Below are 26,841 nucleotides of genomic sequence, written 5' to 3'. Positions count from 1 at the left end.
TATCTTGTGCAATTTTTCTTCTCAGATTAATTTATCTTGTTTAGCATTAGGAAACAAAGCAAAGACACTGATGTTAATTTAGGATTTTCTGTTCTGCAGGTTTTCATGGAGTTCGCTAAAGAGCAAGATAATGAAGAAGAGGAGGTCGGATCGCTTAGCACAACTTTTCAATGGCAGAGACTGAGACAGGACGGCCCTGTATCCGTCAATCACGCTGACAGCATAGTACACCAGCTATGAGCCAATCCTGTCCAGCCTTCCCTGAAGCGATGTGCCCTTCTTTTTTTTTTTCTTTTTTTTTTCTCTGTCTCTTTCTCTATCGCTCTGCATGTGCCGTCCTTTGCCTTAAAGAGCCTTAAACTGATGGGACTCGCAGGACAATAGACTGTGGAGACTCCAGCAGCCACCAGCACACATACAGGACGTGTGTGTGTGTGTGTGTGGGCTGTGAAAGTTGCGTTGGCTCTGGTATTGGCACTTGCTCAGATGGTATCTGACACATGAATTTAGTGTCAGCTGTAAACGCCGAGCTAGACTTGGCAGTTCTTTGTTTTGTTGTTGTCATTTGTTTTTATGAAGAGATTTTATTTTTTAAATTCTCACTCTCTGTAAATTCTTATATCTTCCGTTCACCTGATGTATATCAAACACACCGTTCCATTGTTTCCATATGCACCAAGTCAGTCACTGGGATATTAATTGCATGGAGCAGGTTCCACATTATCAAATCGGTACCAAAGTCTCACTCACATCGACACCAAAACAGTGCTTTTAGGTGTCTGTAGCATGGGATATAAACTTGCGTCTCTGTGTGTATGGCTGTATTACGTTATTATCTATGTGTACTGTTGTAAGGTAAGTTTTCAGACAGGAGAATCTCATTACAGATGTGTGCAAACTTTCAGGCAGCATTAACACTGAGATTTACCAGCATGTATAGGGCTGCTCTCGTTTCTTGTAACCCTTTTTAGGGCAGAGCGGCCCTGCCGGTGCATGAAGCCTCTTCTGTCTCTGCTGCACCTGGGAGATCCACAAGACTCCTTTCTCAAACACCAGCACGTGTTTCAGGCTTTCACACAGAGCTCTCCAAAGAAAAACAGGGCTAAGCACTCACAGTGAGTAAGCAAGTGGGTTAATCGAGACGATGAAGAACTTCTCCCTGTCATACCTTTTCCATCCCATCATCGGGTGGCCTTCCTTTAGGAACAGTTTTATCATTTAAAATCAGTAGCTTAAGAATGTAGTTCTCACAATCCACACTGAACCATGTAGCACTCCAGATTAGTTGCATACTGCTGAGTGAGGTCTTTTATTTGATTTTTTTTTTTTTTTTTTTTTTTTGTTAACAAAAATTACCAATGTAGGAACCGTGATCCTTGAATGTACAGTGGGTGACGTTTTATAGTAAAGCATTTGATGTGGGTTTAAAGTATCCAGAGTAAGTCTTGAGCACCACAATTAGAAGTTTGCATTCAGCTTGGGCTCGTTTTGGTTGGTTCTCGTTCAAGAGGGTCTGCCTTTTTATACCTTTTGGGATATTTTTATTTAAATGTTAAAATGATTAAATGATCACCTCTCTTTTTGTTTGCCAATAATATGTACAATTCTAAAATAGATTTCTTTTGTGAGGCACATTGGAGAATGCCTTTCAAGAGTCAACAATTTACAACAAAAAAAATGTCTATACTACTGGCAAAGTATTACATTTTTGGGCTTTTTATTAATGCGTTAATGGGTAATACTTTAAAATAATGTTATGTACATTAGTTAATGCAATAGCTAATAACAATTAAAGACCGATTTACAGCATTTGATCAATCCCAATCAATTTATTAATTCCACTTCCCCATGTTTATTTTTCTTAACATTTTTCATTTGTTATTTTTAAAAGCGTTTTGGTTTAATTAATTTATTGTTTTATGACCAAACATGCATTAATTTATGTTAACTAATTAAACATTATTGTAAAGTATTGTCAATTAAAGGTATTCTTCATTAGTGGGAGTGAGCTGCCCTTCTCATTTCTCTTCATGTTGGCTGAAGTATTGAAGCTAATACACCAATGTATTCTACTCATCAGGAAGTGTTTTCATTTCAAAACTATACAAACGTGTGTTTTCATTTGGTGCATCTTTCTGGTAACTTGCTGATTTCCTTTGTCCAGTAGATGTTTCTTTATCCAGCTCTGAGCGATGGTGATGGTGCTGAACCGTGTGTTGGTATGAGGAACTCTGCCCCAAGTGCTGGTTCTCTTGTTGGTAGAACTTCTAAAAGATGTTTGCTAGGTGTTTCATGGTTGCTCTTGAGCAAATCTGTTTGTAGATGGTTTTTATTTTTCTGAGTATACTCAATTGTTAATTTTTTTGGACATTTAAACCTAGCTGAATGTGAAAGGTTGTATATAGTGTTGTTTGGAACAGTCCTCAAAAATTGTAATCAATGCCAAGATGGCATGTTATGTGGACTTTAGATTTTATTTTATTTTTTGACTTCATCTTCCTGACAAAGTTTGATTTTACAGTTAATCAAACTCTTGTTGTCTTGTATTGTCCGTTTTTAGAGGCACACAATTCAACCTCTGTAGCATCTACAAAGTTCTGCAAAGATTTAAAGAACAAAAAGATGTCCTCATAATGGAGTAATTATGGCTGACGTGCAGAGCAGACACAGTGAATTTTCAATGGGATATAATTGTAATTTTTGCACATATATAGCCTGTTATGTCAGTAATGTATAACATCTTCTGTAACGTTTAACACTGACCGGTTTAGTCTTTGCTGAACTGGGTTGGAATGGGATGATTATATTGAAAACTATCTAACATCTATTTAACCAAGACCTTTATTTCCTCCAAAGTGCAATATATGAATACTTGTGTGCGTGTGTGTGTGAGTATTTATTGTATTATGTAGACGGTGTCATTGCGAACTGCAATATTAATGTTGTCTCTCTTGTGAACTCAGATGTGTCTTGCAGTACAATGTAGCCACAAATATATAATCTTTTAGAACGCTTTGCACTCTTCCCCTAGTGCCCATTTCCTGCCCTTTGTATGCAAAAATTCTGTTTGAAAATAAATTGTATTCAGAATGTTGTTAATTTTTGGACTGTGAAAAAGTTGCCCATTTCATGTTTTACTTCAAACTATAACATGAACTGTGCTTATCTATCTATCATTCTATCTATCGTTCTATCGATCGTTCGTGTCTGGTTTAAAGTTTTACCTGGTGGTGATGACTGCAGAAATTTTAATAAGGTGGTGAGGTGGTATATATATATATATATATATATATATGTAGATTCAAAATGATCTGACTGGTTGGTTTTACTAATTTTAAGAAATATAAACTAAATTTGTATTTGAGATGAGCTGTTCTTAATCTTAATGCAAAATTTAGTATTTAAAGTGGCATGAAACCCAATTGTTCAGCACAGAATATTGTATGTTGCATTTGTTTTCTGTAACATTAGACTTAATTTTATTTTATACAAAATATACTACTACTTTTTTTTTTTTTTCAAATTCTGTCTAATATGACCAGTTTCCGAAGTTACAAAGTTAGTTACCATAGGTTCACTCCCACACTACAGAGAGAAAAAAACACTGGCGAGGTATTTTTGTTTCCAGTCATCCTGCTCCATTAATCAGTAATACATTTTGAGATGAGACAATGATAAAATTGTTCTTGCAGCTTGCCACAAAACATGTTTTAAAAGAAGTTTCATAAACGTGTATACATGGCTGTATTTTCTTTATTGCTTTAGAAAGAAGTCTCCACCAAAGCTGCATTCATTTGATCAAAGATATAGTAACAACTGTTATGTTGTGAAATCTTTTTACAATTTAAAATAACGGTTTTTAATCTACTCAGTTTTTTAAATAAAAGTTTTGTTCATGTGATGATAAAGCTGAATTCTCTGCATCATTACTTCAGTCTTCAGTGTCACATGATCCTTCAGAAATCATTATAATATGCTGATTTGATAAAGAAACATTTCTAATGTCAATGTTAAAATGGTTGTGCTACTTACTATTTTTGTGGAAACATGATGCAAAATTCAAAAGAACAGCAATTATTTGAAATAGAAATGTTATTTGTTAATTGCTAATTATACATGTCTTTACAGTGACTGGTTATATTTAATGCATTCTTGAGTTTTTTTTTTTTTTATTATTATTAAAAATCTTACTGACCTCAAACTTGTGAACATTGGTGTATTTTTACAGCATTTAAAATCTTTAAAATGTTTACTGTTTATGATTGTTTACAGTGTATTAATGTTAACAGGTACAGCTTGCTTTTAAAATGTACAGTATTTGTAATTGTTGAAATTAAAATGTACTAAGGTTTAATAAATGCTGTAGAAGTAATGTTCACTGTTAGTTCAGGTTCACCAATGTTAGTAAACTTTGAAGTGTTACCAGTTTTTATAAAGATTCCTGCAAAGATCAGAACTACTCTAACGATAAATGTCGTGGGAAGAAAGATGCCACTTTTTCAGTACTACAGTTTTTTTTTTTTTGCTTTGCTATCCTTTGATTTCCATCCTTTGGAGTTCTCACTGTAATCCTTTTTCTTGCTCAGATTTCAAGAAACCTGTGAAAGCATCTTTCTGTGTCACTGTCTGGCAGGTGATGCTGGAGTTTCCTGCTGACATCTTACACCACAGCGGCCCCACTTGCACAGCAACAGTCTGGAATGGCAAAATAAAGTTCAAATTTCATGTGGTATTTAATCTGTACATGCCATTATTGTAGTTCTCGGTTCACTGCGCTGTTTGACAGGTTATGTGAAACAGGTCCTATTGTTGTGATGTTTGTTTGGTTTGAAGTTTGAAAACCTGCCAATGACTTGCAATGTTCTGCATCTAAAATGCAAACAACATTTGCACTTTACTGTTTGCATTCTGCGTAGTGGTTGGTTTTGTTGGATGTTAATCATTCTTGCTCTCATTGGCATGACATATAACAATGACAGAGCTGCTCTCATTTGCCCTTTCATTTACACAAAACCAAAAACAAAACCTAAAATGACCTAAATACTAAACATTTGTCTTTTGTTGCATTGCAACACTAGTTTTTCTGATTGCAACACTTTGCATGACAGAAATGAAATACCCCAAAATTCAGTAGGCACAACAGTCCTCTAATGTTAAAATGTTGCGGGTTTAAATTGAAATGTTTTATTGACAAACGTGTTGCAATCCACTGGTTGTTCGGTATTTCAACAGCATTGTGCATATGAGCCATCCTGCACATCTCAGGATCAAAATGATTCTCTGAATTTTCCAACCTAGTGTGAATATAGAGCTGAATAAGTGGATTTTGTGGAAGTTTGTGTTGATGGAGTTGGCAGCTGTCCTCATTAGGACCTCATTGTTAGAAAGTGAGAGTTGTTTCACCTGTAAATACTTTTTTTTTACACGCATCATGTTGTTGTTCCTAATCACTTTGAATGGCTTTCTTCCTTTAAAAATAAATATATATATATATATATATATATATATATATATTCCATATGACTTGAATGAAGAGTATATATAGTGCGTGCACAATTATTATGCAAGTTGATATTCTGTTTGTTTGTTTTTTTTTCCCCAAGCTAATTTTACCAATTCCAAACCACATCAATTTTAATAACTAATATTAATTTTGCATTTAATCATTAATAAGTGATATACAATTGTTAACAAGGTCTGGAAGTGAAAAAATGCTGTATACTCAGGTGTGGAAAATGATTAGGTTTTCTTTTAGAGGTAAAATGTACCAAAAAAATGCAGAATCCAAAAAAATTTAATAAAATCTCTAAAGTAGATGTCATTGGTTTTTGTGAATATCTTGTTAATTCAATGCAAGTGTGAAATTGTATGTCCTTTTTGGAGCTTGGCAGCCACTGGTCACAATTTACTTTCATTGTATGTTGAAAGGGCAGCTTTTTATATTTCTTTTTTTTTTTTTTTCAAAATGCAATCAGACATTATAGCTATGATATCCCACTAAACCAATATGATGTTGCTTAATTGCGAAAGTGGATTAAACCAGCATTTTTTTCTCTCTTTCTCTCTCTGTGTGTGAGGGAGTTGGGAGTGTCTGTCTTTCTTTTTCTTTCTCTGTTCTTAAAACATGAATAAAAGAATCTTGATCAGCCAGTCACAATCATTTATAACTGACAAGTACACTTCTGTCATTATGCTGAAAGTTGCTTTGCAGCATTTTTGACCAGGAGTTAGTTTGTAATAAGAGCTTGGCCTGTATCCGTACTTAGTTCTTGAGGTTTTTCTTTATATATATATATATATATTGTGAATAAGTACTATCTAAAGATAATTTCCCAATAAAGTCCCAATTCATGTACTAAGCATAAATATTTAAAAAATAAATAAATAAATAATCAAAAAGAAAAGGTACATTTTAAATACCTATATGCACTTAATGAACCAGATGAAAAAAAAAAAAAAAAAAAAGCATGACAAAATAATCTTATAAAAGTCATAAACTATATGGTTGAGTACATAGGGCATAATAGCATAATGGTATTTGGGAAATATGTCTAAAGCAAAGCTATACATGCATACAAGGAAGTAAAACCATTAAATGGCAGGTCGATGACACATAACATGCCATGTATTGAATAAATGTACAAACTGGTTTAAGGCTGAGTTTGAGAGTCCGCCCAACTTTATCGATAATATGTAAGATTGAGATGTGTCGTTCAGCATCACTGTGCTCTGGTTGAACTGTTGGAGAGAGAATCACCCTTGATTTGCTCTGCAGCAGCATTTCATCTCAGGTGAAATTACTTTTTCATTCATACCATCTGACTCTATACTTTAAATAAAATGCTTTTGTTATGCATATTAGTTGTTTTGTGTTTTTTATTTTAACTTATTTTGTCTACATGAACATTTTAATCATCCAGAATGGATGTAATCACAGGGATTGTGGAATACCAATTGCAACTTTTATAAAAATACACAACAAAGCTGTTTAATAGAGAAGTACAAAAAATGAAGGTTGTTGGCATATTGTGGCTTGTATTATATTTGGTATGTGTAATTTATTGTGTTGTAATGTGATGTACTGGCCATACTGGTCAATAAAGCCTATATTCTTTTATTTTCGATAGAGATAGAGGTGACATTTTCTCTGAACGAATGTCACTCTTCTGAGCGACTTCGTTAATTGTGTTACTAATTGATCTTGGTGACTTGTCATGCAAGTCAGTTGCAATCACGTATCCACAAAAAAAAAAAAAAAAAAAAAAAAATGTAAACCCAATTTTATTTGTGAAATGTTCTCATTGAAAAGTGAAAAGTTTTATTTCCTAAAAATTCCACTTGTTTTAATATTTTGCTATAAAATGCAAATATATGTACACATTTGATTTATCTTGAGTGTCCGAATGCTCCAAATCCTATTTAATATGCATATCTTGTTTGTTTGTATGTTATGTAGTTATGTACATAAATGCATAAATATGTGCATATTTATTTACTTACGCACATTGTTCTTAACAGATCACTTTGACACATTGGCGTCTCCAGAAGCAGTCTGCCACAATGAGGTTTCTAATCTCATTGTGTGTGCCACTACTCCTGTTGCTTAACGGTAAGAGTTTTATTAAAATAGGGTCCACTTTATCATGATTTATAATGATCCTTAATTTATTCTTCCAGTTCCTTACTTTTAATAATAATGTAAAATATGTGTTCCAAACATTTTGCCATAATTTGCTGCTTTTTAGCAATCTGCATTTGCACTGCAACAAATAAAAATGTATATGTCAAACTTAGTTAAAAAGGCCTCTCAAATGTGTTTGGAATGTAAAACTTTAATGCACTGCACGCCTCAAAGAAATCATAAAAGATCATTAGTTCTCAGAATATCTTCATCTAGAAAAGCTTAACGCTGTCCCCACACGAATCATTCTAATATGCTGATTTGCTGCTCAGGAAACATTTATTTTTGTCAGTGTTGGAAACTATTCTGCTGCTTAATATTTTTGTGGAATCGATGATGATTTTTTTTTTTTTTTTACAAGATTGATGAACAAAAGAGCAGCATTTATTGTTTGTATCATTATGAACATCTTTTCTGTCACTTTTTTTTATTTAATGCATCCTTGCTAAGTAAAAGCATCAATTTCTTTAAAAAAAAAAATCCATCTGACAAAAGGGGGCGCTATTGCAATCTATTTTGCTTATAATAAACTGAAACTAACGCGAAGGAGAGAGGGCTCGTGATGGCAAGCAAAAAAACATGAAGATAAAGACGGTTAGGAGAAGCTAAAAGGAAAAAAAGCGAACAGTTACATCAGGTTACCTTTGTCCGTCTCTCTCACTATCATTTAGCCTATAACACTGTAGTAAAATCCCAGGACAACCCTAGTCCGAGCGTCCACTCAGTGTTGCCAATTTGGGGATTTTGTCGCCAAATTTAGCTACTTTCTCATTGTTGCTGCGACTTGTACTGATTTTTTGGGACAAGGAGCTATTTTAGCTATATTTAAATAAAAATAGCGATTTTTGGAGATTTTTAATTTTTTACTTGGCCACACCTTAGGCCCGTGACCTCTCACGTTTGCTCTCAATCATGCCAATAGGTGCGTTCGACTTTAAGCGACGCTGCGCAGAATGGTCAGTGACATCAAAGTACCGCGAGAGCGATTTGAATGCATAGGATCCGTCTGCTCTCATATCGCTCTCGCGGTACTTTGATGTCACTGACCATTCTGCGCAGCGCCGCTTAAAGTGGAACGCGCCTAATGAGTCTGCTACGCAGTGAACACACATCAGTACATCTGCCATTCAGACATGATAACACACAGCACCATTTCATTATAAGCATCAAGATGGTGGAGAAAAAATATGATTACATCAGTGCATGAACATCTTGTTTTAACCACAGACACAAAAGTTATGCCACAATTCATGCACAATCATGTCAGCCAGATACTGAGAGACACAGTGCATCATCGTGTCATGTGTGCTGCGATGCAGTATTTTGCACTTACTTTGTAGTAATAGAAAAGAAAAAAGAAAAGAAAGTGACCCATACTTGGAATTTGTGATTCAGAATTTACTGATTCAAATGCGTCCAGTAGAGTTACAAGTAGACCTAAGCATTTCCTCATTTCACTTCAGATTTTTTTTGTTATAGGCCTACTTCATCTTTTGTTATTTTTTATACTGTCATCATTTGTAAAGTAGATATATATTTACTTTCCTTTACCTTTACCAAATTTACCTGTATTTACTTTCTTTTCATATTTGGCGACTTTTTTTGAAAAATGGAGACTTTTGAGGGTGGTTCTAGAGATTTTCTGAGGGAGGGGTTTGGCAACACTGCGTCCACTGCTATTTATCACTCCACATATATATTCCATTCATTCATAAAGAGACAGCAGCGACGGGTTACACTCAGGGGCGCGGGAAGTGGGGGTGCTGAGGGTGCTGCAGCACCCCCTGTTTTTTTTTCCGTGGGCAACTGTTTAATTGTTGGGAATATTAAAAAACAAAAATCAGAGTGTCTATTTAAGTGCAAATAGCCATGTTGTTGGCAGAGGCTATTTACACTAATTCCACCCACAAACGTATGATTGGGATAGTCAAATTTGCAAAAGACGATCATCAATCGTTAGATTCAGTGGCGCAGATGTTAAAGCATATGTTACCGTTCTTTTGACGCGATCGACCGGGGTTCGAATCTGCCTTTTGGCGAACTTTTTTTTTTCTCCTTTTTACATTTCAAATCACAACAGAAAAGCATTTATTTTTATCGGGTAGGGTTAGGGTAGGTGTAGGGAGAGCTTTTGTCCCAATAAGGTGGCATCCATTTAATAATTTGAAATAAAATTAAAAAATTACCCTCAATAAGTTATTGCATACTATTTTATAATGTATTACAATGCAGAGGTGCAGATAATTGCCACTATTTGCAATAAGTAATGTTTTTCTCTAAAAATGTTTTTCGCCACAATTAATCATACCCTTTTATTCAATATTTGCAATAAGTAATTAGCAGGATCCTGCTATTTTAACATAGAATAAATAGAATCTAAAGCTATTTGCACTGTGTAAATAGCATATCACTAAAGAATACTGCAATTTTCACTTAGTGTAAATAGCCTCTATCGCAACACACCAACAACCCCCTGCCCCGCCCCGCGCGCGCGTACAGCACCCCCTACCTAAAATATCTTCCCGCGCCCCTGGTTACACTTGAAAGATATTAACTTAGAAAATAGAGTAAATGAAGTAGCCTATGAGGTGAATGCTCTGATTAACAAGACACACACACACACACACACACACAGATAAATGAATACTGAAGAATTAATTCTGTAGTTTCAGGTTTCTAGATTTTATGTTTATTCTTGTGTCATATACATTTTTGCTTTCTGCTCTTTTTATGTAGATTTCAAGTATATAAGTTTATATAGCTAATAATACATGTATTTCAATCCCCTGCTGAAAAAACAACAACAATAGGCAAGGCAAGGCAAGTTTATTTATATAGCACATTTCATACACAATGGTAATTCAAAGTGCTTTACATAAAAGGAAGTGAAATAGTCATTAAAAATAATAAGAAATTAAAAATAATAAAAATCACAACAATAAAAACAAAGTGATTTAAAAATTGATTGATCAGCAGGGTCACCATGGGTTTTGGGATGTTATTTGCCATAAATGCTATACATTGATTGCTGTAATATTGTGAGATAGTAGCGGCTGTTTGTAGTTGTGGTGGCCCTATTTGGGAGAAAATGCAGGGCCATTTTTTCCTCCCAGTCCGTCCCTGTTTATAACTTCCAGAAGAACACTCAGCACAGATCAAACTAACTCAGTATATGAACACTGCTCTCACACATTGCTCTTTCATTAACAACCCTTTTCTTCATGACAGTTGTTTTCAGCAGCAATGATCCTTGTAACAACTATGAATCTCTGGATCATCCCTGGAGAGCCACAGATGAAGCTGGATTTTACATTTGTGATGAATATTTTGACTGGAATGGCTGGTATCGACTTTTCTACAATGGAATGGACATCCGAATGCCAGAGAGCTGTGTTAATGCAGGCAGCTGTAACACAGATTACAGTCTGTGGCTCAATGGTTCTCACCCTCAGATTGAGGATGGAGAGGTGATCATGGAGGTCTGTGCAAGCACGTTGTATGACTGCTGCTATTTCCAATCAACACCCATCAGAGTCAAAGCTTGCCCAGGCAATTACTATGTCTATGAACTTGTGAATCAACTGTATGGGTGTTCAGGATACTGCACAGGTACTGTTTTTCTAGCTTTTCAATACTTGTTTTTTTTATTTTATTTCTTAAAAAAAAATAGTTTACAAATTTAATTAAAAGTGATTTTTTATTATTATTATTATTTTTTTTCTTTTTAGATATCAGCACAATATCCCTGACAACTTCCACTTCAAGTCCATCTACATTAAGTGGATCCAGCCTTTCCATGTGTAGGTTTCTAAACTCTATTAAATAATGAAACACAGACATTGAAATTTGACCGTTTTTTATTTTTTATTTGTTTTTAAACTGTCGTTTACTCACCCTCATGTCATTCTAAAACACATTTCTTTGTTCTGTGGAATATCAAATAAATTTTGAAAAATGTTGTTAACCAAACCGTTTTACATTGTATTATCAAAAACACTGAGGTGTATCTCAAAATATTTTTTATGTTCCACAGAATTAGAAACTTCATGGTTAAAAAATTGTTCTAACTCTAACAGGTTAGAGAAGTCCAGACCACAACTATGGCGATAATGACAATGATGCAGAGGAATGATTTCATAATGTAGAAATTTTTTCCCCCACTCAGCTGATGAACATTGGCAGCCCATCAAAATTCATTAGAAGTTTGCGCTGCAGTTATGTTATACACACACACATATTTAATATATATTAGTGCTGTCAAACGATTAATCGCATCCAAAATAAGTTTTGTTTACATAATATACAGTATGTATATTATACAGTATACATAATATACATAATATGTATATTATGTAATATAATATACATATCACAGCCATATCACCCTGCAGCCCAAGACTGGTTGCCCACTGAAGCTAAGCAGGGTTGAGACTGGTCAGTACCTGAATGGGAGACCTCCTGGGAAAAACTAGGGGGGTCCTAATGCCCCAGTATAGTGACACAAAAAGCACCGTCTTTTGGATGAGATGTTAAAACCGAGGTCCTGTGTACAGCAATATAAATGCATCATTCATTCATTCATTCATGTGTACTTTGTATATTTATTATGTATATATAAATACACACACATGCATGTATATTTTTCAGAAATTTTTTATTTTATATATATTAAATATATTTATTTATAATATAAATCATATGAATATAAATATAGACATGTAAACATGTAAATATTTTCAAAATATATACTGTATGTGTGCAGCGATGGGCAGTATTTCTGATAAATGTATTTAAAATACGTATTTGAAATACAAAATACTATTTTGTATTTAAATACCTTTGAAAAAAATCTAATGTATTTTGTATTTAAATACATTTAAGCTTAGTATTTTTGTATTTTCAAAATACATAAAACACTTTTTGCCAGTCAACCTCTTTATTATGTAGTTGATTTCCTGTGTCAACTAGTTCAGACATACAAGTACAAGTCCATCTAGATTTGGGTGAGTGAATTTTCATGATTCCTACAAGGAAATAAGGAATAATGCTGACTTCATGTGCGGAAATTCCCTACTTCCCACTTCTGAAGTTGTGATTATGAGCTTGTCACTTTCAAGTGCTTTCCTGATGGAAAGAATCATGGAGGACCCCATGTTCCTTGGGGAAATTTTATTAAAGCCTAAATCTTTTGAAGATATTTAATTTTGAGTAAAATGTCCCATTTGTTGACAAGATGAGTTAATAAAAGTGCAGTATGCTGTGAAAGAGAACTCAAGAATTCAGTAGGCCTACTCGCATTCTGAAAGGCAGCTTACTGTGTGCGTGCCCCGAGACAAACTATATATAATGGTAATGATAAAGATATAGGATCCCTTTACATTAAGTGGCCTTAACTACTATGTACTTACATTTAAATTAATAATTTGATACAATGAACATTTACATACATGTTTTTACATACACCGTGTGCAGAATTATTAGGTAAGTTGATATTCTGGTCATATTTTTTTGCCAAGAAAATTTGACCAATTCCAAACCACATCAATCTTAATAACTACTATTGATTTTGTATTTAATCATTTCTAAGTTATATATAATTGTCCATGAAGGCTGAAAGTCAAAAACGCCTTATTTCAGGTGTGCTGAATTATTAGGCAGGTTTTCTTTTACAGATAAAATTAGCCAAACAAAGAGATTGAACTCAGAGTAAAAGTTAAAAAAAAAAAAAAAAAAATAATAATACTAATTAAATGCCCATGAGAAGGATGCAATACTAATTCAATAATAGAATTAGCAAAGTTAAGGCATGACCATTGGGCAGTGAAATGCTCATTGGGCCAGCAGGGTCAGAAAAAACAGGTGGAGAAGAAAAGACACGTTAACTGCACAAGAATTAAGGTGAAGAATTAGGTGTGAAACCATCAGGAATCATTTAGTCTCCAGCGCCACCATTTTCCAGAACTGTCAGGTTCTCAGAGACCTTGCTTGGGTAAAAAATGCTAAAAAAATAACCCTCACTTGATAAGAATAACATTCTGAAGTGTTGTGAAATACATGAAGACTGATTTTTGTATAGGCTTTATGGACAGATAAGTTGAGAGTGACTCTTGAAGGACCAGCATCACATCTTCTTGTACCACTGTTTGAAGAATTTATCTTCCAGAATCTGGCAGTAAGTTTTAGGAGCTCATTTTAGTCAATCTCTGCAAGACAGACTTTTTAGGATAGGAGATCCTCCTAAAACTTACTGCCAGATTCTGGAAGATAAATTCTTCAAACAGTGGTACAAGAAGTGGTACAAGAGACTCCAGGAAGGTTGCAGTTCTGGAAAATGGTGGCGCTGGAGACTAAATGATTCCTGATGGTTTCACACCTAATTCTTCACCTTAATTCTTGTGCAGTTAACGTTTCTTTTCTTCTCCACCTGTTTTTTCTGACCCTGCTGACCCAATGAGCATTTCACTGCCCAATGGTCATGCCTTAACTTTGCTAATTCTATTATTGAATTAGTATTGCATCCTTCTCATGGGCATTTAATTAGGGTCCAAGCCAGAATGGCGCAGGGCCCTCTTGTTTCCTTCAGGATTATTATTATTTTTATTTTATTTTTATTTTTTTTCGACTATCCGGGAGTTTTTGGGGGCCTTAACGTGCTCAAAATCTCTTTAAAATTTGCACACACGTTGGAATCTGCGGTTGATATCTCGAACGTTTTGCCCGTGGCGAGGTGATGAATTATGGCGAAAAATGAGAGACACGAAATGTCTAATAACATCCACATACATTGTCTGATATTGATCAAACGTCAAGGGTTTGTTCGATGTACAATGCCGATCGAATAGATGTGACTATTATGAGATAAAGTTATAGCGCCACCAACTGGCAGCAGGAAATGTGTCCATTTCAAAATGCTTTGAATTCAGCATCTTATTTTTACCCGATTTGCTTCAAACTTCATCAGAATAATGACAAAACACGGCCGATGTAAAACTGTGAAGGGAATATTGATATCTAAAATATTGTTGCCATGGTAATATGTCAAAGTTGAATATTTTTTTTTGGTTATTTTGAGGCAGATAACACGCTTAGAATTCCGCGAAACTCGATAGACATATCCGTATTAATGATAGTTAGACACCGGAAAAACTACAGACGCCAAACTCGGTACATAAATTGTTCTTATTAAGCCGGACAACTTTCTAATTTACAGTCATTAGCCACGACCGACAGGAAGTCGGCTATTTTTATTTGAATGTTTGTTTTTGAAGAAAACGGGCTGTAAATAAATTCATACTCCTCCAAGCAGAAACAAGTAGTTCACACCAAACTTTGTCAACATGATGCCAATATACTGAAGATTTTAAATTGCGGACGGATTTAGGATATCTCGAACGGTGTGGCAATGGTGATTTTTTAAAGTAACAGTAAAACAAATAGCAGTAATTTTCTTATATCTTTAAAGTGCAGTTTCCAAACACTTCAAAACTTTTTACATAAATATAACAAGTCATTCTGAGGAAACATGCTTAGTTTCAAAAATGTATCATGCTCAGGGGTCACAAAACAATTAAAACTATAACTGAAATTGGTTTAAAGGTGAAGAGTGTAATACCAAGGATGACCACCAGATGGAGGCATGCCCTTATTTTTCATGAGCTGCCTGTCTTTGTATCAGAATGAAAAAGAATGCATAGAATCAGCTGAAATGCTCTGTATTCTCAGTATCTTTACACACACACACACACACACACACACACACACACACACACACACACACACACACACATATATATATATATATATATAATTTTTTTTTTAATAGTTATAGAATATTAAAAGTATTTGTAACAATTTACATTAAGGTCTCTTTGGTTAACATAAGTTATTACATTAATTAACATGAACTAAAAAGGAACAATATAATTTAAAATCATGTATCAATCTTATTTAATGTTTGTTAATACCAAGAGTGTAATACCAAGGATGACCACCAGATGAAGGCATATCATTAAATTTCAAGAGCTGCCTGTATGTCTATCAGAATGAAAAGTAATGCATAGAATCAGCTGAAATGTTCTGTACTGTCAATATACTTTTATATATATATATATATATATATATATATATATATATATTTTTTATAGTGATAGAATATAACAGAATAGAATAGAATAGAATAGAATATTAAAAGTATTGGTAACAATTTACATTAAGGTCTCTTTGGTTAACATAAGTTATTACATTAATTAACATGAACTAAAAGGAACAATATATTTTAGAATCATTTATTAATCTTATTTAATGTTAGTTAATACTAAAATTAAAAATATTAATTTTATGTTAATTCACAGAACATAAACTAATGTTAAGATACAACTTTAAATTTTAATAATGTATTAATACATTTTAACTTAACATTAATTAACATTAATATATGTTATATAATTATTGTTCATGCTAACTGGTATAGTTCAATAATATAGTTTTTAACACAAGTTAATTCAAAACTAACAAACTAAGTATGAACAACATATGTTTTACTATATTTTTGTGTTAGTAAAAAATTATTTATGTTAGTTCAAGGTACAGTAACTGATATACATTAACAAGAAATTGTAATTAACAATGTAGTAGTCAATTGTGAACATATCATTAACCAAGATTCATGAATGCTATAAAATTATTGTTCATGCTAACTTCATGTTAACTTATATAATGTTAAAAAATAAAAACCTATTTAAAAGTGTTACAAAAGATTTACATTGTTCTTTATGTGTGAGTTTGTGTGAGAGAGAAAGAGAGAATAGAGAGAGACTAACATTAATAAAATCTAATAACTGAATTTTACTAATTTTAATAACTGAAACCTTATTGAAAGTGTTACCAAAATTGTATATATTGTTGTGTGTATGTGTCTGTGTGTGTGTGTCTCAATGTCTTAATAGTTTTGATTAACCCTTTCATTGCTGTATCCATCAAAACCAGACTGCTAGAGGGTTACTGTAATGCATGCGCCCGCTGGGCACAGTTTTCCTGATGCCACCGGCGTGGCGATTGCACTGACGGCTTGGGCCCGCCATCGCTGCTTGCAGCTATATTTATTATTATTATTTTATTTATTTTTTTTACTTTTACTCTGAGTTCAATCTCTTTGTTTGGCTAATTTTATCTGTAAAAGAAAACCTGCCTAATAATTCAGCACACCTGAAATAAGGAGTTTTTGACTTTCAGCCTTCATGGACAATTATATATAACTTAGAAATGATTAAATACAAAATCAATAGTAGTTATTAAGATTGATGTGGTTTGGAATTGGTAAAATGTTCTTGGCAAAAAAAATACGACCAGAATATCAACTTGCCTAATAATTCTGCACACAGTGTACTTATGTTTTTTTTTTAAATACCTGCATGTAATAACATCTGTAACTAATTTCTGTAATTACATTTATTATTACATTTTTGACCCATCCCCACTGATGATACACAGAGAAACTTTTTAACAATGTTGCCATCAACAGGCAACCAGGTGAGACAGAGGGCCCACGGCCGATCTAAAGTTATCCAGATAGAAATTTGTTACCCATTCTCAATGGGAAAGTGCCCAAACAACATTGCTCAAAAAAGTTGCTCAGCAAAATTGCTAAAACATTTGCCCCATGTATCATCAGCTTTACACCTTAATCTACCCTTAAACCTACCCAGACCACCAAACCTGTCCCTAACCTTACCTGTATCCCACCTCAATAGCAGCAGAAGTGTTTTGCAATACAATATGAACACAATAAGTAAATTGTACTTATTTTTTGAAGTACATAGTAGTTAAGTCAACTTAATATAAGGTAATATAAAGTCCACACCACAACTATAACAATAACGGCACAAAAAACATGTTATTGTCCAGATCACTTTCAGAGCATTTTTTTTTTTTTACTACTGATGAATGATAAAAAACATTGACAGCCAATCAAAATCAATCCTGTGTTATAGAGCTCAAGCATTTACAGTGACAGATCACATAACTGCAGCAGCACATGCTTAGGATTCGCTAATAAAGTTGTCTTTATAATTATCATTCTTGGTGCGAACAAGTCTTAATAGTGGTACTTCACTGGATGCCAGTTTTCAAATGTATTTTATGTATTTTCAAAATACAAAATACTTTATTTGTATTTAAATACATTTTTGCAGGCAGTATTTTGTATTTTTATTTTAAATACTTTTTCATGTATTTATGCCCATCTCTGTATGTGTGTATATTTATATATACATATTAAATATACACAGAACACACACGTATATTATTCAAACAAAAACTTTTATTTTGTATGCGATTAATCGTTTGACAGCACTAATATATATCTGTGTGTGTGTTTATATTTATATTTAATGTATATAGACGTTGCTATTTGTGACTGAAAACACGCTACAACAGCCCACTAGTGTGTACATGTAAGGACCTTTCACTGACTCCAAAACAAAATGTCAGGGTTTGAAAAGACATACGACTTCTTTCTTTTGGTCTCATCAGCTGCCATTGACACAGATTATGACCCATGCCACAACTACAAAATTCTTGATGATTACTGGAGAAGCACACTCAATTATTGGTATCAATATGGATATATGTCCGGAAACGATGACACTCTAGTTGAATGGCATGGCTGGTATCGACTCTTCATTAATGGATCGGGTGCTGAGATGCCTGAGTGGTGTTTCAGTTATATGTCATGTGGAGGTTATAGTTCTCTGTGGCTTGGTGGCCCTCATCCTGAGATAGAAGAAGGAGTTGTTACTCGTGAAGTCTACGGCTCTATTAATGACCAGTGCAGTTACTACAGATCTGACCCAATCCAAGTCAAAGCTTGTCCTGGAAATTACTATGTCTACAAGCTTACAAGTCCAAAGCCATCGATCCCAGCGCCTGTATATTGTACAGGTACAGTTATTCTCCTTCATCACTTACAGTATTATAGTCACCTTTCATATGAAACCTAATCCACAATACCTATAATACGCTCTTTATGTTTTCACTATAGTTCCTTTCAACACTCCAAATACTGATCCCTGCTATAACTATGCCAGTCTGGATGACCCTTGGCGAGCCACTGACAATTATTATATCACTTATATGTGTGATTATAATGTCAACTGGAACGGCTGGTACAGGCTCTTCTACTATGGTCAGAGTGTCCAGATGCCAGAGTCATGTGTTAGTTCTGGCATGTGTGGCACAGACAAACCACTGTGGCTCAACGACCCTCACCCACAGCTGGAAGATGGAGTGGTCACACGACAAGTCTGCGGTTCCACATGGAATGACTGCTGTGGTTACAAATCTCATCCAATACAAGTCAAAGCTTGTCCAGGAGACTATTATGTGTATGAGTTTGTCAGGCCGCTATTGTGTTCATCTTACTGTGCAGGTAAACATATAATCATCATGTGCATGCTTTGGTTTGGAGTTTTTATTCTTTTTGGTTATGTTTGAAAATGATGGACTTTGATGTAAAACAAACAAAAACAAAAAAAACTGTTCCCGGTACCAGATGTCTCAAGCCTCAGCAGCCCAACATCTACAACATCACCTACAACAACAGTGGCAGTCATACCCCCAGAATCCATTACTCTGCCTGTCACAAACACAGGTATTGAACTTATAGCTAAAGAACCTTGTGTAATTGGGTTTTATTTTGGGGTAAGCTCATTGGCCGTCAGCTGTTTTTTTTCTTCTAAATAAATAGAAGCTTTACAATTTGCGATGTATAATCAAAGACTTCAGATATAATTGATTGGGGAGTCTGGAAAAGTATTTTTTAATCTCCATTTCTAGGTGGATTCCACACCACAAGAGTAAAATATTTTATATGAATATATATTTTTAAATATGTTTTCACAGCCCTCCACTTTGACCCCTGCGATAGCTACACTGTGCTGGACGATTCTTGGAGATCCACAGACAATCGATATACCTTCAATTTAATGTGTGATGCTTATGTCAGCTGGGTGGGCTGGTATCGTCTCTTCATTCACGGCCAGAGCGTTCAGATGCCAGACACATGTGTTGATCGGCTAAGCTGTGGTACTCATGCCCCACTTTGGCTAAATGGTCCACACCCAAGAATTGAGGATGGAGTGGTGACCCGAGATGTCTGCGGTCACTGGTGGAATGACTGCTGTGGTTTCCAGTCAAATCCTATTAGAGTGAAAGCCTGCCCGGGCAATTACTACGTTTATGAGTTTGTTAGCCCAAGTTTCTGCTATGGGACCTACTGTGCAGGTAAACATATCTGCATTCACCAGTGTTAGTGAAGTGCATTACATGTATGAGTTTGCTTTTTGGCATACTGTTGAGGTAAATACAGCAACATGTGCCTTTTGTACATATGTAATTAATATTTTTAGCTGTTTATTAATTAATAGTCATTTAATTTTGTTTGACAGATGTTAGGAACAATAGCATCAGCATTCCTACTTTCACTCCAGAGACAACTTTGGCTGGTAATGTATTATGCTACAGTATGCCCTCTATTGACTGTTGACGTTTTGACAGGAAATGTCAGGAAGCAATCAGTACAGTCTGTCAACACACCATGTGTTTGTGTTGATAAAACAATGTTTTGAAATTTGCAAATGCAGTACTAGTTTCTTTGCTGGCTTTCATGTACAGCTACACAATATTTATGCATTCATATTTCATTTTACTGAATTAACATGTACTGTAGTGAAATATATTGTAGGTTTACAAAATCTTTACATTAAAACGTTTGTGTGTGTGTTGTTATTTGTAACAGAGGCTTTCCGCATTGACCCCTGCTACAACTACACAGCCCTGGATGATCATTGGAGAGCAACAGACAATCACAATTCATACAATTGTGATGCTAGTGTTAATTGGGATGGCTGGTATCGTCTCTTCATTGCAGGCCAAGATGCTCAGATGCCAGAAACATGTGTTAATCAGTTTAGCTGTGGCACTGTTGCCCCGCTGTGGCTAAATGGTCAGCATCCACAAGTCGAGGATGGAGTGGTCACCCGTCATGTCTGCGGCCACTGGAACAATGACTGCTGCAATTTTGAGTTTAATCCTATGAAAGTTAAAGCCTGTCCAGGAAATTATTATGTGTATGAGTTCATGAACACAGTGTTCTGCTTTGTGGCATACTGCGCAGGTAAATATATTTACATTCAAACTTGTATAAGTGTGTTTTTGTATTTAACTAATATTCATCCAAAACTTTACAGAAGTGACGAATATCGGTTATACAGATGTCACGCCACACACCACCCCAACTGGTAATTTAATGTTCTGTGTCTTCTGACATAATTTTTTTAAACTAACAATAACAAAGAATACTTAAAAAAAAAAAATAAATAAATTAATTAACAATTTGCAAACTAATAATAATAATAACCTTATATATTTTAAGAACTTTTCACTTTCAATATATCACTATCAATATAATTTCATATCATTATCAATATATAGTGGTCAGAATTATCGGCACCCTTGGTAAATATGATCAAAGAAGGCTGTGAAAATTAATCTGCATTGTTAATCCTTTTGATCTTTCATTTAAAAAAAATCACAAAAATCTAACCTTTCATTGGATAATAAGAATTTAAAATGGGGGGAAATATCATCATGAAATAAATGTTTTTCTCCAATACACATTGGCCACAATTAACGGCACCCTTTTATTCAATACCTTTTGAAACATCCATTTGCCAGTTTAACAGCTCTAAATTTTCTCATATAATGCCTGATGAGGTTAGAGAACACCTGACAAGAGATCAGAGACCATTCCTTCATCCAGAATCACTCCAGACCCTTTAGATTCCCAGCTCCATGTTGGTGCTTCTTCTCTTCAGTTCACTCATTTTCTATAGGGTTCAGGTCAGAGGACTGGAATGGCCAGCAGAAGCTTAGTTTTGTGCTCAGTGACCCATTTTTGTGTTGTTTTCGAAGTTTGTGTTTGGATTATTGTACGGTTGGAAGATCTAAACATGGCCCATTATAAGATTTCTAACAGAGTCAGTCACTTATTGATTTTTTTATCGGTTGGTATTTGATAGAATCCATGATGCCATGTGTCTAAACAAGATGTCCAGGACCTCCAGCAGAAATATAGGCCCACAACATAAAAAATACAGCAGTATATTTCATTGTCCACATGGGGTACTTTTTATCCCTGTGTTCACCAAACCCAACTTGAGTGTTTGCTGCTAAAAAGCTAATTTTTTAGTTTCATCTGACCACAGAAGCCAGTCCCATTTGAAGTTCCAGTCGTGTCTGATAACTGAATATGCTGGAGTTTGTTTTTGGATGAGCGAGGAGAATTTTTCTTGGAACCCTCCCAAACAACATGTGCTGATGTAGGTGCTGTTTGACAATTTATTATTTTTTTTTTAAAGGGGTGGTTTACTGCGATTTCACTTTTTTCATTTTAAATAGTGTGTAATGTTGCTGTTGGTGCATGAACAGTATCTGCAAAGTTGCTGCGCTTAAAGTTCAACATAAGCGGAGATATCGTCTTTTAAAAATCAGGAAGTTTAATGCCTACAAAAACGACTCATATGGGACTACAACAAGATACTTCCCGGGTTGCATACGTAAAAAACCCATACATTTGCATCAACCCCTCCCTCCGGAACATGCCAAAGAGGGGGCAAGGCCATGTTCTGCGGCTTTGTCAAAGAGGAAGAGTTATAGTGGAGAGTTGTAGCCATGCCGTCGAAACGGTGTTATTCTCACCCAGCTATCAGGTCTTCTGTGTTCGGGCTTCCTACGGATGCTGTAGTTCGTCAACAATGGTTAAAATTTATGTTTGATTATGTTCCTGACAATTATAATCCAAATTTAGCTCTCTGTGCTGCGCATTTTACGGAAGACAGCTTCCAGAATCTACACGAGTTCAATGCCGGATTCACACAGAAACTATTACTAAAACATGGAGCAGTTCCAACTTTAAAACCAGAGGTAACAGTTGTTGGGCCACAACCTGTAAGTAAGATTTAATAATTTTAAATGTATTTGCATGTATAATTTCAGACGTAATGTTTTAGTTTTATCAAGAACGTAAACAAATGCCAACGCTGGCTTTAGTAGCCAGTTAGTTAAATGCTATTTCGTGTGTCTATGACAAACGCGTACAAACATTTTGGACCCGAATTTGTAATTATGTACTAATTTTGTAAATGTATTTTCCATGTTTTCGCTGTTTGGTTATAGTGGCCAGTTAGTTCGATGCTATTTTGTGTGTATAAGACAAACGTGTACAAACTTAAAAAAATTAAATGTAATCACAACAGCAAACTTCATTCAGAAAGGTTTTGTAAGAGCCGTGCTTGCGGAAGTTCTGCTTGACTCTCTTCATTACCACTTCTGGGTCTGATTCTGGCTCAAACTGTTACGGCAATATTGACACCATTATTTACATTTGACCGGAGCACATGCAACTGTCGCCCGTAAAGGTAATGGGCGTGAAGTTTCCGGACAATGTGCAGTACGCAGTTTAGCCAATCACAACACACCAGCCCAACTAACCAATCTGAGCCCATTGCCCGTTTCTGAGGGAGTGGTTTCAGAGAATCAGGAAGTCAACCGGTCGTTCAAATGACAGAGGAGAAAGCGGCTTACAATAAAGGTGAAATATATGAAAAATAAGGCGTTTTTTAACAAACGAAACACGAAGACATGTTATATTGCACCCCATAAACGCAATCAAGCAAAGAAAAAAAGCAGTAAACCACCCCTTTAATGTTTTCTGACCTGGAGACTCAACTATTTTCTGCAATTCTCCAGCTGTGGTCCTTGGAGAGTCTTTAGCCACTCAAACTCTCCTTCTCACCGTGCATTAGGATGATATAGACACACGTCCTCTTCCAGGCAGTTTCATAACATTTTATGTTGATTGGAAATTCTTAATTATTGCCCTGATGGTGGAAATGGGAATTTTCACTGTTCTAGCTCTTTTCTTAAAGCCACTTCATTAATTTGTGAAGCTCAGTTATCTTTTGCTGCACATCAGAAATATATTCTTTGTTTTTTCCCATTGTGACGGATGATTAAGGGAATTTGGGCTTTGTTTTCCCTCCTATTTATATTTCTGTGAAACAGGAAGCCATGGCTGGATAATTTCATGTTCATAATCACCCTGGAATGCTCAGAATTGTGAATATGAATGGGAATATACTTCAGAGATATTTTACTCATAAGAATTTCTAGGGGTGCCAATAATTGTGTCCAACGTGTATTTGAGAAATAAATAAATAATTTCATAATGATATTTCCCCCCATTTTAAATTCTTATTATCCAATGAAATTGATTTTTGTGAATTTTTTGTAAATAAAAGATCAAAAAGATTAACAATGCAGATTCATTTTCACAGCCTTCTTTGATCATAGTTACCAAGGGTGGCAATAATTCTGACCACTACTGTATATATATGTATAAGTATATATGTATGTGTGTGTGTATGTGTATATATATATGTGTATATATATATATATATATATATATATATATATATATATATGTGTATATCACTTCTTTCATATTTTGTGTCTCAAAAGTCACAACTCCCAGTTCTGACCCATGCTCTGATTATAATATTCTTGATGACGATTGGAGAGACTTGCGCCAGAACAGCCAATCCAGCGACCATGATGACACTGCTGTTGAATGGAATGGTTGGTATCGGCTGTATTTGAATGGAGAAAGTGCTCAGCTGTCTGAGTGGTGTGTGACAAACGCAAGATGTGGTGGTGAAGTTGGACTTTATCTCAATGGTTCTCATCCACAATTTGAGGATGGGGTGGTGACCCGTGAAGTCTTGGGATCTTCAAGTTGGTGGTGGAACTCCAACCACTGTAGCTATTTTAGATCTACCTCCATTCAAGTCAAAGAATGTCCAGGAGATTTTTATGTCTATAAACTTGACAAACCTGATGCGTCAATCCCTAGGCCTACATATTGTGCAGGTACTTGTGTACTGCTTTGTATAGATTACTGTTCATGATTATTCTCTGTGTGGAAAAAAAAAGTATATTTTGGTATAGTTCTACTTTGAATTTCCCTGAATTTCGTATATTCTAAGGAACACAGCAATGAGACTTAAAGTCTTATTTTAATAAGCTGACACTTAACATTTTAAACAGTGATTTCACAAACAGCCTTTTTCTCCATATCAGTTGCATTCAACAGCATCAGTAATGATCCTTGTTACAACTATGAATCTCTGGATCGTCCCTGGAGAGCCACAGATGAAACTGGATTTTACATTTGTGATGAATATTTTGACTGGAACGGCTGGTACAGACTTTTTTACAATGGAGCGAACATCCGAATGCCAGAGAGCTGTGTTAATGCAGGCAGCTGTAACACACAGAACAGTCTGTCGCTCACTGGTCCTCACCCTCAGGTAGAGGATGGAGTAGTGACCATGGAGGTCTGTACAAGAACATGGACGTGGTATTTCAGCTATGATTTGAAGAAAACACCTATCAGAGTTAAAGCTTGCCCAGGAGATTACTATGTTTATGAACTTGTGAATCAACCAGCAAATGGGTGTTCAGGGTATTGTACAGGTAATGTTTTCATATTATTTAATAGCTTCTTTTAACACTTTTATATTTATTTCAGTAATATGTTTCATTTCCTCTTTTTAGATGTCAGCACAATATCTCTGGTTTCCACTACAAGTCCAGCTACCAGTCCTGGATTCAGCATGACTTTGAGTACGTCTCTATAGTGAAAACCTTTAGTCTTTAGTCCACTGGGACTAGTTTAGAAGTAGTCATGAAAAGCATGTTCTTCAAGGCGTTAAGTCATATATGTGACAATGACATTTGCAGTTGAAATGTTAAGTTGATAGTAGAAAATCAGTATCATTTTCTAGATTATAGTTTTCTAGTTTTTTTTAGTGAGTTAGTTTTGTGTCCAGATGTTTAGATGTCCTGGTTCTAGGCCAAAATCTGCCCACTCAAAAGTAGGGGTGTTTAACTAATAAATAGAACAATGAAACAAAGCTTGCTCTTTCCTAATTTTGTTGACATTTCATTTTGTATGTTTTCTCTCTCTGCAATCAACACAGATTATGACCCATGCTATAACTACAACATTCTTGACAATTACTGGAGAAGCACACTCTGGTATATGTCTGGATATGATGACGCTCGTGTTGAATGGGATGGCTGGTATCGATTTTTCATTAATGGATCGAGTGCTCAGATGCCTGAGTGGTGTTTCTATTACATGTCATGTGGAGGTTTTAGCTCTCTGTGGCTTGGTGGCCCTCATCCTCAACCAGAAGATGGAGTTGTTACTCGTGAAGTCTACGGTTCTGTTAATGACCAGTGCAGTTCCTACACATCCAACCCCATCCAAGTCAAAGCTTGTCCTGGAAATTTCTATGTGTACAGACTTTCAAGGCCAAAACCATCAATCCCAGTCCCTGTATATTGTGCAGGTACAGTCATACCATGAATTGTATTGTCACCTTTCATTTAAAAACTACTCTTATAGATTTGTTGATTTTAAATGGATTTAAACATCTTAAATGCATTTACTCTTTATATTTTCACTATAGTGTTATTTAACACTCCAAATACTGATCCCTGCTACGACTACACAAGTCTGGATGACCCTTGGAGAGCCACTGACAATTATTACAACAATTACATGTGTGATTATAATGTCAACTGGAACGGCTGGTACAGGCTCTTCTACTATGGTCAGAGTGTCCAGATGACAGAGTCAAGTGTTGGTTATGGCATGTGTGGTACTCCTCACCCACTGTGGCTCAACGGCCCTCACCCACAGCTGGAAGATGGAGTGGTCACACGACAAGTCTGTGGTTCCACATGGAATGATGGCTGTGGTTACAAATCTCATCCAATACAAGTCAAAGCTTGTCCAGGAAACTATTATGTGTATGAATTTGTCAGGCCAACATTCTGTGCATCTTACTGTGCAGGTAGTTCACATGCTTTGGTCATTAATTTTTCAGGTTAAAAATGATTGACAGTTAGTTAAAAGTATTTTTTTTACTTTTTTTACAGATGTTACAAAACTTGCATCTACAACAACATCTGAAACAACAGTGACAATTCCACCCACAGAACCCAGTACTTTGTCTGTTACAAGCCCAGGTATTTTT

At 35.1% G+C, this 26,841-nt stretch overlaps 2 protein-coding genes across 3 annotated transcripts in view; both read left to right on the top strand.

Moving 5' to 3' along the window:
• abca5 (ATP-binding cassette, sub-family A (ABC1), member 5) overlaps positions 1-4,209 on the top strand; it is a 31,151-nt gene extending 26,942 nt beyond the window's left edge. Inside the window, exons 39-40 of one of the 2 annotated variants that reach the window (XR_009273672.1) lie at positions 100-1,115; positions 2,168-4,209. Coding sequence is in view for 1 of the 2 variants with exons in the window: in XM_058793479.1 (XP_058649462.1) it covers positions 100-240 (141 nt within the window). In the remaining variant the exon portion in view is untranslated. Of the gene's footprint in view, positions 1-99 lie in introns of both variants that reach the window. The other variant, XM_058793479.1, reaches the window with a different exon arrangement.
• Positions 4,210-6,722: 2,513 nt separating this feature from the next.
• Positions 6,723-26,841, top strand: part of LOC131551408 (uncharacterized) — a 44,446-nt gene continuing 24,327 nt past the window's right edge. The window contains exons 1-17 of the mRNA XM_058794353.1: positions 6,723-6,791; positions 7,519-7,609; positions 10,910-11,290; positions 11,410-11,481; positions 18,212-18,619; positions 18,720-19,106; positions 19,230-19,328; positions 19,580-19,960; positions 20,125-20,181; positions 20,475-20,852; positions 20,926-20,976; positions 24,257-24,664; positions 24,875-25,270; positions 25,352-25,420; positions 25,777-26,151; positions 26,272-26,658; positions 26,744-26,833. Coding sequence (XP_058650336.1) covers positions 7,561-7,609; positions 10,910-11,290; positions 11,410-11,481; positions 18,212-18,619; positions 18,720-19,106; positions 19,230-19,328; positions 19,580-19,960; positions 20,125-20,181; positions 20,475-20,852; positions 20,926-20,976; positions 24,257-24,664; positions 24,875-25,270; positions 25,352-25,420; positions 25,777-26,151; positions 26,272-26,658; positions 26,744-26,833 — 3,988 coding nt within the window. The 5' untranslated portion in view covers positions 6,723-6,791; positions 7,519-7,560. The remainder of the gene's footprint in view (positions 6,792-7,518; positions 7,610-10,909; positions 11,291-11,409; positions 11,482-18,211; positions 18,620-18,719; positions 19,107-19,229; positions 19,329-19,579; positions 19,961-20,124; positions 20,182-20,474; positions 20,853-20,925; positions 20,977-24,256; positions 24,665-24,874; positions 25,271-25,351; positions 25,421-25,776; positions 26,152-26,271; positions 26,659-26,743; positions 26,834-26,841) is intronic.

Source organism: Onychostoma macrolepis, chromosome 12 (genome assembly GCF_012432095.1).
Source record: "Onychostoma macrolepis isolate SWU-2019 chromosome 12, ASM1243209v1, whole genome shotgun sequence".
In the NCBI taxonomy this organism is placed as follows: Eukaryota; Metazoa; Chordata; class Actinopteri; order Cypriniformes; family Cyprinidae; genus Onychostoma; species Onychostoma macrolepis.
This window is presented reverse-complemented; position numbering and strand designations above follow the sequence as displayed.